The 13,401-nt window shown below is 39.5% G+C and overlaps 1 protein-coding gene across 6 annotated transcripts in view; it reads left to right on the plus strand.

The window, feature by feature from the left end:
• The window catches only part of LOC122563627 (fatty acid-binding protein, brain-like), a 155,825-nt gene that overhangs the window by 86,933 nt on the left and 55,491 nt on the right, over nucleotides 1–13,401 (plus strand). For all 6 annotated transcript variants that reach the window (XM_043717603.1, XM_043717607.1, XM_043717608.1 and 3 more), the window contains one exon: nucleotides 12,016–12,185. In XM_043717603.1, coding sequence (XP_043573538.1) covers nucleotides 12,041–12,185 — 145 coding nt within the window. In that variant the 5' untranslated portion in view covers nucleotides 12,016–12,040. The remainder of the gene's footprint in view (nucleotides 1–12,015; nucleotides 12,186–13,401) is intronic.

Consider the following 13,401-nt stretch of genomic DNA (forward strand, 5'->3'; position numbering starts at 1 on the left):
GACAAACCACTATAAATGCTGGAGGAAACAACACAGAAGCGCTTCACAGGAGGCTCCCAAGCACTGAGGATGTCACCTAGACAGGGGACGAAACGTCTGCAACACAAATTCCCAGCTTGGCGAACAGAACCACAACAACAAGCACCCAAGCTACAAATCTTCTCACAAACTTTGAACTGCACTTTTCATGGGCATGGATTCAATTTTCACACGGAGTGATGCCAGCCTTTCCCTGTCTGTGTTGTCAGACTGCTTGGTCAACATTTAGACTTGCAAGAGCAGTAGTTGAACATCAGAAAGGCTAAAGGCATTGGCTTTGATTTAAAGCTGATTCATATTGTGTCCTATCTGACCCAAGTTAGTTTCTTATCACATCTATTTGACTCTTTCAGCTTTTTAGATCTTCTTCAAAAGTCACCTCTCCTAGCATTTCATTTAGGGCCAGCTCCCAATTGATTCAGATTGGTATATCTAATTACCTAGTTGACCTACCAATGCATAGTGTCCTCTGTTCAATACAAATGATTCCCCATGTTAGAGAGCTACTTCCGTGTCCCTGGCCTAGCACCACACTCTCCACCCCCACATGAAGTGGAGGCAGCAGTAGTGTGGTTTGTTGTATTAGGAAATGGTCTGAAACAGCTGACCTATTTATACTGGATCAGGTTTCAATCAACCTTATTATGTCTCAATCTTTTTGGTGGGAGGAATCTAGCATGAGGTGGTGATGGAGCAAAAAAACATCGTGTGAGGTTTTGGTTAAGAAAAAGAAGGAAGCGTGTCAGGTATAGACAGGATAGATCGAGTGAATTCTTAGAGGATAAAGGACGTAGGAGTATACTAAAGAGGGAAGTCGGGAGGGCAAAAAGGAGACATGAGATAGCTTTGGCAAATAGTTAAGGAGAATCCAAAGGGCTTTTACAAATACATTCAGGACAAAAGGGTAACTAGGGAGAGAATAGAGCCCCTCAAAGATCAGCGAGGTGGCCTTTGTGTGGAGCTGGGGGAGATAATAAATGAATATTTTGCACCAATATTTACTGTGGAAAAGGACATGGAAGATATAAAATGTAGGGAAATAAAGGGTGACATCTTGAAGAATGTCCATATTACAGAGGAGAAAGTGCTGGATGTCTTGAAATGCATAGGAGTGGATAAATCCCTAGGACCTGATCAGGTGTACCCTTGAACTCTGTGGGAAGCTAGGGGAGTGATCGCTGAGCCTCTTATTGAGATATTTATATCCTCGATAGTCACAGGTAAAGTGCCGGAAGACTGGAGTTTGGCTAACGTGGTGCCACTGTTTAAGATAGGGGGTAAGGACAAGCCAGGAAACTATAGACCAGTGAGTCTGATGTCGGGGGCAAGTTGTTGGAGGGAATTACGAGGGACAGGATATATATGTATTTGGAACGGCAAGGACTGATTAGAGATAGTCAAGGTGGTTTTGTGCATGGAAATAATGTCTCACAAACTTGATTGAGTTTTTTGAAGAAGTAACAAAGGGGATTGATGAGGGCAGAACAGTGGACATGATCTATATGGACTTCAGAAAGGAATTCAACAAGGTTCCCCATGGGAGACTGGTTAGCAAGTTAGATCGCATGGAATACAAGGAGAACTAGCCATGTGGATACAGAACTGGCTCAAAGGTAGAAAACAGAGGGTGGTAGTGGAGGATTGTTTTTCACACTGGAGGCCTGTGACCAGTGGAGTGCCACAAGGATCGTTGCTGGGTCCACTACTTTTCATTATTTATATAAATGATTTGGATGCGAGCATAAGAGGTAGAGCTAGTAAGTTTGCAGATGACACCAAAATTGGGGGTGTAGTGGACAGCAAAGAAGGTTACCCTCAGATTACAACAGGAGCTTGAAAAGATGGGCTGAGGAGTAGCAGATGGAGTTTAATTTAGACAAATGTGAGGTACTGCATTTTGGGAAAGCATATCTTAGCAGGACCTGTACACTTAATGATAAGGTCCTAGGGAGTGTTACCGAAGCAAGAGACCTTGGAGTGCAGGTTCATAGCTCCTTGAAATTGGAATCACAGTAGATAGGATAGTGAAGAAGACGTTTAGTATGGTTTTCTTTATTGTCAGAGTATTGAGTACAGGGGTTGGGAGGTTATGTTGTGGCTGTACAGGACGTTCGTTAGGCCAATGTTGGAATATTGTATGCAATTCTGATCTCCTTCCTATCGGAAAGATGATGTGAAACTTGAAAGGGTTCAGGAAAGATTGATAAGGATGTTGCCAGGGTTGGAGGATTTGAGTTATAGGAAGAGGTTGAATAGGCTATGACTGTTTTCCCTGGAGTGTTGAAGGCTGAGGGGTGACATTATAGAGGTTTACAAAATCATGACGGACATGGATAGGATAAGTAGACAAAATCTTTTCCCTGGGGTCGGGGAGTCTAGAACTAGAGGGCATAAGTTTAGGGTGAGAGGGGAAAGATATTAAAAAAAATCTAAGAGGCAACTTTTTCAGTGTTGTGTACGTATGGAATGAGCTGCCAGAGGAAGTGGTGGAGGCTGGTACAATTGTAACATTTAAAAGGCATCTGGATGGGTATATGAATAGGAAGGTTTTGGAAGGATGTGGGCTGGATGCTGGTAGGTGGGACTAGATTGGGTTGGGATATCTGGTTGCCATGGACGAGTTGGACTGAAGAGTCTGTTTCTGTGCTGTATATCTCTATGGTAGTCATGATAATTGTATCTGACTAGTCAATGTAACCAGTACTTCCTGCTATTGTGCAATGAACTACATCATCATCTTAAATATGTGCCTCTTCCGATTAAACTCAATCTTAGTTTATCCTCTACGCAACTAATTAGATAGGCCTTCGACATACCACATTACAATGCCCTTTAGGGTTTTGTGGTACATGGTAGTGTCCCTACCTCTGAGCCAGGAGGTCTGGGTACAAGTCCCACCTGCTCCAAAATTAAGTAATTGGTTGATTTGAAATTATCTGTTACAATGCTGTCTTGATGCCTGGCTAATGCAGCAGTATGATGAATACAAGCCCTCTCATTAGGCAATCAAGGCTTTTGGGCCAGAAGGTCCTGGATCAAGTCTTTCTTGCCCCAGATTGTAATTTATTATTTTATTTTTTATTAATGTTTTATTTTAAAATTTTTATTATTTTTATTATTTTAATTTAAATAATTACAACTGTCTTAATATGTTGCTATGCCCCTCAGGGCTGCTAATGTTTATTTTATATGTTTTGCCACCTGATTACTAACCTTTCTACAATTTTAAAGTAATGCAACAAAAGAAAGGGTGGACCTTGAATTGGAATTTAGAGAGCTTTCCTTTGAGAAGCAAAGCACACTGACAAGGATTCAACAGTGTTTCACTTTTTTAAAAGGTCAAAGAGTTGTGTTTTTGTTAATTGTAATTCAACCATCAACTGAAGACATTTTTTTGACTACTTGTTTTCTTGACTTCCCAGCAGGATCCACAATCTGCAGGTTACCAGGGTGCTGAGTAATTCCAGCATTTTCTGCTTTTATTTTGACTTTTCAGAATCTGTAGTGTTTTGCTTCTGTACAAGCAAATAATAACTCTAATGTCTAAACTGACATTCTGATTACCTTGCCTCCTTCTATGTAACAGAAAACGTAATGAATTGTATGCCCAACAAGGATTAAATGCCTATCAAATTCGACACAAATCTGAATTCTTTGTCAGATTGTAGGAAACAATATGCCATTGTACAAAACTGAGGAGAGTAGGTTTTGTGCACTCTCTCTTTTCAGGAGCAGAATAATGAACTGGGATAATAGGGTTGTCTTATGAATACTGTGGCTCATGTTAATTTAGTATTGTCATTCCTTAGAATCTAAAGTTCAATTCTGATCCAGCACTTTGTCACATTATACAATACTGTTATTCTCACAACATGATAGCTACCTTTTTACAGCACACTATAATAAATATAATGAATCACTGACCATCTTTTGCAATGGGGGTTTTTGAAACTCAGACTGGCTGTCACCTAACATCACCTTCATTTTAATATAGCAAATCTATCAGCATCTTTTTAAATTGAAACAGTAGCTTTCTTTTAGAAGAGCATGTAAGGTTCTACACTGAAAATATGCTGCTATATTTTTGTTTGTATATACTGATATTCCTGCCATTTACTTTCCCTATATATATGCAGTTTGAAGTTTTATTAAGATATTTATTGCGATCTACTGGCTCTTGTTATAGAAACTTGAGGGAGTGCTGCATTTAACATGCTTGTTAATATAAGCTTTTTACATACAAAAGTATATTATTGAGTCTACATCTCCCAAAAAAATGCAGCTCCAGCAATTAAATGTTTCATTACCCTCCACGTTTATTGCTCAGGACAAAAATTATATTTGACAGTAAAAGAAATAATAGGGGCAGGGAAAACAAAAGCATAGTACTGCTTTTAACATGGGATAGGGTTTGATTGAGGTGAGTGTGAGGCTTAAATTCTGGAACAGAAAGCAAGCTCTAGCTATTTTAATTCCCGGGTTTAATTCTCACCTGAAGCAGTCGGCATCACAGAATTGCCAAGTGGAAAGCAAAAGCCTGAATCCAATTTGTAGACTACAGATTACAGGCTATCAGAACACTCTGGGTACCCTCTACGACTGAAAAGGTTTGGCTGGGATGTCGGATTTGTTCTTGGGTGTGGACCCAGTGTGGTTCCAACCCAGGTAGTTTTTGTTATGAAGAAATGGCCTCCATCTGCCAAAACTAAATTAAAATGTAACTTCACAGGATCCTGATTTGTATATTATAAGCAACTTCTATCTGACAAGTCAGCAGTCTTGATAGACCCACAGCAATATAGTGACAGTAGAGCACAGCATTACATGGTATTATGTTCATTGTGATGTGGCCTCAGTTTTTGTTTGATAAGGAGGTCTAAAAGTCATTGTATAAATCTTTGGCGATATCCTTGGCTACATTGAAAATTTGGTTTGCTATTAGCAGTTTGCCACCTATTCATTTTAGATTAGATTATATTCCCTGCAGTAGGGAAACAGGCTCTTCGGCCCAATGAGTCCACACCTGCTCTCTGAACAGCAACCCATTCCCCTGTCCTATATTTGCCTCTGACTAATGCACCTAACACTATGGACGATTTAGCATGCCCAATTCACCTGACCTGCACATCTTTGCATTTTAGAAGGAAACCAGAGCACCCAGAGGAAATCCACGCAGACATGGGGAGAATGTGCAAACTCCACACACAGGAGGTTGGAGTTTGGAATCAAACCTGGGTCCCTGGCGCTGTGAGGTAGCAGTGTTAACCATTGAGCCACCATGCCATTCTGGTTTTGATGTTCAGAAATTGAGTACTTTGTGTCTGGATTTCGATATATATTGACCATAGATAATACTACTCATCATGGGGAAAAGTATATAAAATTACCCCTCCAGTTCTTTTGTGTTGTGATTTCATGCTACGTTGAGTTGGTGTTTAAGACAAACTGGTTGAGGAGATGACAAAATCATAGACAATCTTTAGGCTTTGACTTCAAAGTAACATGATATTTATTATATGTTGTTAAATGCTGCCATACTTTTTAAACCTAGTTATACCAGGAGCTGACTCATAGTTTAGTCCTTACCTAATGTAGCTATGTTCTGTATGTTTTTATGTCCATGTGCTCTCTGTATCTTTAATTCATACCTTTTAAGAGAGAAATTCAGTGTTCTTTCCAGACTCTTATAATTCTGTGCTATTTAGGTTCAATGATTTGTAGTTCTGTGACGTAAACAAACTTGTTCCAGGGTCTTGAAGCCCTCCCACAAAACAAGTATCTGCATCAATATATTTGTTGGTCATGCGTATGCAGATAAAGACAATGGTTTTCATAGATTCAGATGAAAACATAATCTATGTTGGGGAATCTAAAATGTTTGCAATCTAGCCAGGGCAAGAAACAGTGGCAAACAAAAATGAATTCAGATTTTTAAAAACTGAATATTTTGATATTCAAAATATTTTGCAGGAGATGTTTATCTCTGGAATAGTGCACTTTTTTTTCTCATCCTGCTGGGTAGCTGTGAAAGCTGTCAAAATATGGTGAGATTGTTACCTGAAGTGTGCAATTTACATCTATTTTCAAAAGGCCGAAAGTGAACCATGCTTTGGTCCCTAGTTGCTGATTGTATCCAATGTTCGGAGCCAAATAATCACCTACCAGGTTTTAGTTTTTCATCTTGGTATCTGTGTGTGGCAGTGAATGTTAATTAAATATAATCAGTTTCTTATGACTGATTTGCAATTGGTAGCAAACGCAAGCTTCTGTCAAAATATATGTTATGGGAGCATAATAGGGTTTTGAATAGGAACATAACCTAATGATTAGGCATTCCCATGACATCATCGAGTCATAATTGGCATACATTTTGCGTAATTGTATATAGCTGAACCTTGTTTTGCAGAAATGTTGGTGAAATAGTGTCTCCATTTGACTATAACTCTGACATTATTAGATCAAGGAGTTTCAGTGCAAACTGACAAGAATTGAACTGAGGTGGAAATGTGTTGCTGGAAAAGCGCAGCAGGTCAGGCAGCATCCAGGGAACAGGAGAATCGACGTTTCGGGCATAAGCCCTCCTGAAGAAGGGCTTATGCCCGAAACGTCGATTCTCCTGTTCCCTGGATGCTGCCTGACCTGCTGCGCTTTTCCAGCAACACATTTCCAGCTCTGATCTCCAGCATCTGCAGACCTCACTTTCTCCTCAAAGAATTGAACTGAGTTTGTTTCTGTGATTGCTCGCCAATTAATATCTATTTTATATGAAAATGACAATAAATGGAAAAATGAGATTTTCTCCAATTCCATTCTCCTCAATCTCTTGTCCATATTCATACCTAATAAGAACAGCATTGTTAATAATTCTGATTTACAACAATACGCACTTTTTTTGTGGATCCCAAGAGCTGTAATGTGTGATGTTGCAAAATCTTCCTCCCAACTCTCCAATGGGCTGTTGAAACATTAGCAAAAATAATGGAAAAATCAAATGTCATGTCACTTATCTCAAATTTTCCATTCTCATAAAAGGGCATTATGCCTGCCCAAACTGGAGCCACAAACAATTTGTTGTCAAAATGTAACTGAGTCCGATCAAAAAGCCTCAAGGTTTGAATTAAATAACATTTGGTGGATATTCTGTTTGTGTGCCCAGCTGCAACTGATGAATGACAAAGATGAAAACTGGGAGAAAGTGAGGACTGCAGATGCAGGAGACCAGAGTCGAAGAGTGTGGTGCTGAAAAAGCACAGCTGGTCAGGCAGCATCAGAGGAACAAGAGAGTCGACATTTTGAGCACAAACTCTTCATCAAGAATGAAGAGCTTATACTCAAAACATCGACTCTCCTGCTCCTTGGATGCTGCCCGACCTGCTGTGCTTCTCCAGCATCACAAAGGTGAAAACTGAACTGAATATGGTTCTGATGCTTTTTTAAAAAAAACTAGCAACTGTGGGATGCCCATGCTGAAGCATAGGGAAAGCAACAAATTTGAGATGTTGAAGCTCCACATGCTTGCAGTTGAAAATGACTTTGTACAAATGTTAGCATTTAATTACAAGCTCTGGGAGGTATTTCTTGCTCATTAAATATAAAACTGAAAAGGCAAGAAATCATTTGAGGTCCCTACTTCTGAACATCACTCAAAGATTTGCTTCTCAAGCAATTAGGGATGGACAATAAAGACTGACCTAGCCAGTAGCACCCATGTTCCATGAACAGATTTTTAAAAAGTGTACCAAGGATAGGATTGCACTGGATTGGACTGTGAATGTAATCTGATTAAATTGCTCCCAGAACATGAATTAAGGAAATTTAACTGCATTTTCTAAGTTGGCATTGAATGATGGCTTTTGGTGGTGATATTCGACATAAGTTACAACTTGTGAATCACGACCCTACATGAATCATTGCTTTAAGAAAGGAAAGCATTAAAAGAGAAAATTTACAAGAAAAATAACAGGAATTATTGATTAAAATTAGAGTAAAACATTTGCTACATTCTTAGGTAACCTGGAGAAACATTACTACATAGTCTGAGTACAGCAGAAGGATCACTGTGGATAACAGAAATGCAAACGTGTGTTCCTATGGCCCCCACAAAGACTCTACTCCGTCTTGTGGCACCAGTGAGTGGCTGCTGAAAAGTGTGGCTTTACTTTTCTTAAATTCAGATGTTAGGTTCTTTCTCTTGAGAGTCCTACACACTTAATGCAACTGCAATACGCCAACTTCTGTAAACGAGCAAAATTTTATTATGCAAATACAAGCTATGGAGGAACCCTTAACACTCTGCAATGCTTGCGAAGCCATGTTAAGGGATCTGCCTGAACCAAGGAAACAGTCCGTCCTCACACTATAGGGATTCTATGATTATACAAAACCTTTACATCACAGTCAGTTATGCCCACAAGACAACCCACAGCCACAGCCCCCAGTTACATGCCACTCAAGACACAATGCAGTGGCCTGATCGTCTCCAGAAACCATGCAATGTAAATCAGCCCTTAATGGCCCAATCTGTTGTGAATCGTTTCTTAACCACAGGGAACAGTCAATTTTAATTGCAGTGTTCTTATTGATCCCTGAATAGGGGATAATAATGTAATTATTTTACTGTAACCAGGAAATGGCCATGCAAATAGTTCTGAATGGCAAGAGATGGAAATGTAAATTCCTTACATCCTATCTGTAAGACAGAGATATCCCAACCTAGCCTCAGGTCATCCAATTTCCTGCAGGTCGGCAGAGCAAATTAACCCTTTAATATTTCATAAGCACCTGGCTGGTGGGACATTAGAGGACCAGCAGTTAAAATTAGTAGAGACCTACCCTTGGAAATGCTGAGTTCAAAGACTGTTGATGCCCTGAAATTAAAATGCATGCCTCTAGTGATACTTGAAAATGGAATACTCTACAGTATTTCAGCTAGTTATAAATTCAGTGCCACTAAACTTGGATTTTCAGCTATTAATGAAGAGATATTGTGCTCTGGATCTATATTCTCAAACATGGAAAAATCCCATTCTTCTTTGTACAAGTTGTTCTATAACACGATGGTTGTGTTCTTGTGCAATCTCGTGCTATATAAAAATTGTGCAATAAAACTGTGTTAGCAATGCAATTGCATTATAGCCAACATTGTTTCTAAAGCATAAACTTTTAAAACATGTCTTCATTTGTTAATCTCGTTATAGCCAATTCGTATTAACGAAACACACTGTAGCAGAACGACCTGTGCTGAAACTCTCCCTCAGTGCACATTTTAAGTACTGCTGTTCACTGACCTCTAATGAGGGCTGCCTTCAGCATGATTCATTTGATCAGTTTCATTGGCAACATCATAATCAGCTGGATGCAAATAAGACTGGCTGTTGCACTGGACAGATATAAAGAATGTAGAAAAACATCAGGTTTAGGAGTGAAAATAGTGTGGAGGATTCACAGCCAGTTCCTTTAATTTTCTGAAATATGACAAAGTGCATGAGATCAGCAAGGTAACAAAATGCAATCCACACATTAATTCACAAAAGCAAGTTACTTATGCAACAGTTACAGTATGGTCTATGTTATGACAGTATGAGGATCAGAAAAATTATGTTTATAATAATCTCCTGTAACCTCCTAAACTACGCCCTTTTAAATCTCACTTAAGATTCGAAGTCCTATTTTTAAATGTCAAAGAATTCTTAAATGATGTGGTTCTGTTCGCCGAGCTGGGAATTTGTGTTGCAGATGTTTCGTCCCCTGTCTAGGTGACATCCTCAGTGCTTGGGAGCCTCCTGTGAAGCGCTTCTGTGATCTTTCCTCCGGCATTTGTAGTGGTTTGAATCTGCCGCTTCCGGTTGTCAGTTCCAGCTGTCCGTTGCAGTGGTCGGTATATTGGGTCCAGATCGATGTGCTTATTGATTTGAATCTGTGGATGAATGCCATGTCTCTAGGAATTCCCTGGCTGTTCTGTTTGGCTTGTCCTATAATAGTAGTGTTGTCCCAGTCGAATTCATGTTGCTTGTCATCTGCGTGTGCGGCTAGTAAGGATAGCTGGTCATGTCATTTAGTGGTTACTAGCCACGAAACGACACGATCAGCTACCCCCCCCCCACCAAAGAATCTGTACCTAGGTACCTTGCTGCCTAAGATGGTGCTGTAATTGGCAACTTGAAAACTTTTCACTGTATTCAAGTGAGTCACTTGTGATGGGGACAAATCTAACAATGTCCCATGGTGAGATAAATGACAAAATAATCTACATTACTCAAAATACGCCACTCACAGGGAGAATGTTTCTAATCTTCACATACAGTTCTGGGATATTTTCCCAGTTGAGGGCAAACTCCTTTAAAAGGCACCTTTTTTTTTATTTTTTATTTCTTTAAATCATCATGTTCAAATGAGAAAATGGCCTGCATATTTTTTGGAGAACCTGCATATGTTTTTAAATTTGATAATTGTTAATTTGGCTGAACAATGAGAGTATATGCCTCTAAAAGTGCAAGCTCCAAATCAGATGGTGTGAGCTTTTTAATAGGTACATTTGGAGTGCTGAAGAATCGACAGAAAACAGTTTAAAATAAAGACATTCTCGTTGAGATTTGTAGAGTGCGATTGATTATGTCCATTCATGTAGATTTTGGTCATAATGACCAGATGCATTTTTAATAAACCCAATAATCTCAATGGTTAACAACCACCCATGATTAATAGCTAAAGTAATTACATCATCTCTGTTGATTATTGCCAGACTAGTGTTTTCAAAACCGGGATTGAAGATAATTTACATTAGTGGCCTTTTTAAGTTATAAATGAAACTGGAGGTGATCTAACTGGTCTTTGAGATTAAAATTACCCAGTAAAAAATATAATCTGTTTGCATTATAAACATATTAAGGTTAATCTTCAATAATATCAGTACCATTCCCTTTAAACTTAAAGGCCACAATTAGTGTCCTGATGGGAAGGACATCCACGAGTTACGCAGGGATCTATACTGCTTGTGTTGGGAATGGAGTGGTGTCACCTCCCCCAAGTACTCCAGAACATATTTCAGTATGATATTTGGGGTGATGTTGGGATGCATAGGCTTTGCTGTATTCAGAGCTTTCAGCTGTTTCTTGATTACGTGGAGCGAATCGAATTGACAGAGAAATAAGTCTGTGATGTTGATGACTTCAAGGAGAGGTCAGGGTCGATTATTCACTTGGTATTTCTGGCTGAAAATGGTTGAAAGTGATTCAGCATATTGTTTTTGCACACGTATTATGCTCTGCCATAATTGAAAATGGAAGTATTCTTGAAGCTGCCTCCTCCAGTTAGTTGTGTAAGTGTCCACTACCATTCATGATTGGATGGAGGAGGACTGCACAACTTTGAATTGATCCATTTGTGGGATCACTTAACTCTGTCTATAACATGCTGCTTTCACTTTTTAAGAATGCCTCGAGATCCATGTGGTAGCTTTGTCTGGTTGGCAGTGTATTTTAAGGGTGTCTGGTACTGCTCCTTGCATGCTCTCACATTCCTTTCCGACATCCCGAGTTGATGGTAAAAGCAGAGACTGCCATGACATTTCAGATTTATGTTGAATACAATTTTGCTGTTCATATTGAGACTGGGGATTCAATATGAAGTGGTTGCACTTGTTAACAGATGGTGCCTCTATATTCTGTGGCTGTTAAACATTTAAGTCTGTGATTTGTGATTCAGTCCCCTGTTTTTGTTTGTATCTCCAGCTCCTGCATCTTTGGTTTCCTTTCCATACTACTTCCCTCTGTTCACTCTAGAATGGCACAGCTTTTAGCAAAGCTCTCTTAAAGCCCTCCATTTTACTAATTCTGTCTGTATTTTCACATGTATCCTAGAAGCTTATTTTGATTATATTTGTCCCTATTGTCTGAATTTTGTTTTTATAAGCATTTTGGAATGTTTAAAGATACTGAAGACCAAGTTGTTGAAATGTTCAATACTCTATATTTTCAGGTGGTAAAAGTGAGATTTTGCTGCAATGACTGAGGTGGAACCTGTGCTGGACTTTGCTACGTCAGGACGGACAGGCCGAAGAAATGCTTTGCCTGACATCCTAGGCTCACCTGCTGGAGTCAGTCCATCGGAACTTCCCATGAAATTGGCAGAACTATCTATTAATGCAGGTATGATCTGTTTTGTTTCCATTTGTTTAGATGTGTCTTTTGAGAGGGATTAGTCATTAATTAGCCATTTGACCATGCTCAGACTGGGCCCTTCTAAATTCGTGTACTGTCATTCCCCTGCTTTCCCTATGTAACCTTGCACACTCCTCTTCAGTAAATCAGAAAATATTGAAAAATTGATTGCACATTAAGAACCGACACTGTGTCTACTGAAAAATGAATGTCCTGGCTTAATTCTATTTTTCAGCATTTGATCCATATTCTTGGAGATTAAGGGACTTCACTTGTACCTTTTATAATCAGTTGAGAGTTTCTCACTCTACAACCGTTTCATGTAGTGAGTTCCTGGTCCCTACCATATTCCTATATGAAAATGTTTTTCCTAATCTCCCCACAAATCCGAAAGCTCTGCTACTGCTGTTCATGCCCAGGTTCCATTAAATATCTTCATGCAGTTTACAACTTCCCTCATCACTATCGAACACATGGCCAATTTTTGTCATCTTCAAATTTCTGGACAGGGCATCCTATAGTTATATCCAAATTTTTAATATAACCACAACAAGCAGAGGAGTTAAAACTGAGCCCTATGAAAAGCTGATGGGAAACAGTTTTCCAGTTGTAAAAGCACTCAGTTACTTTTACTCTTGAATAAAGGGAAAGTACTGGAGATTTGAAACAAATGCAGAGAATTCAAAGTTTGTGAGAAGATTTGTAGCTCAGGTGCTTGTTATTGTGGTTCTGTTCGCCGAGCTGGGAATTTGTGTTGCAGATGTTTCGTCCCCTGTCTAGGTGACATCCTCAGTGCTTGGGAGCCTCCTGTGAAGCGCTTCTGTGTTGTTTCCTCTGGCATTTATAGTGGTTTGTCTCTGCCGCTTCCGGTTGTTAGTTCCAGCTGTCCATTGCAGTGGTCGGTATATTGGGTCCAGGTCGATGTGCTTATTGATTTGAATCTGTGGATGAGTGCCATGCCTCTAGGAATTCCCTGGCTGTTCTCTGTTTGGCTTGTCCTATAATAGTAGTGTTTAGATTAGATTAGATTAAATTTCTTTAGATTAGATTTCTTACAGTGTGGAAACAGGCCCTTCGGCCCAACAAGTCCACACCGCCCGCCGAAGTGCAACCCACCCATACCCCTACATTTACCCTTACCTAACACTACGGGCAATTTAGCATGGCCAATTCACCTGACCTGCACATCTTTGGACAGTGGGAG

The sequence above is a fragment of the Chiloscyllium plagiosum genome, chromosome 27 (genome assembly GCF_004010195.1).
Source record: "Chiloscyllium plagiosum isolate BGI_BamShark_2017 chromosome 27, ASM401019v2, whole genome shotgun sequence".
NCBI lineage: Eukaryota > Metazoa > Chordata > Chondrichthyes > Orectolobiformes > Hemiscylliidae > Chiloscyllium > Chiloscyllium plagiosum.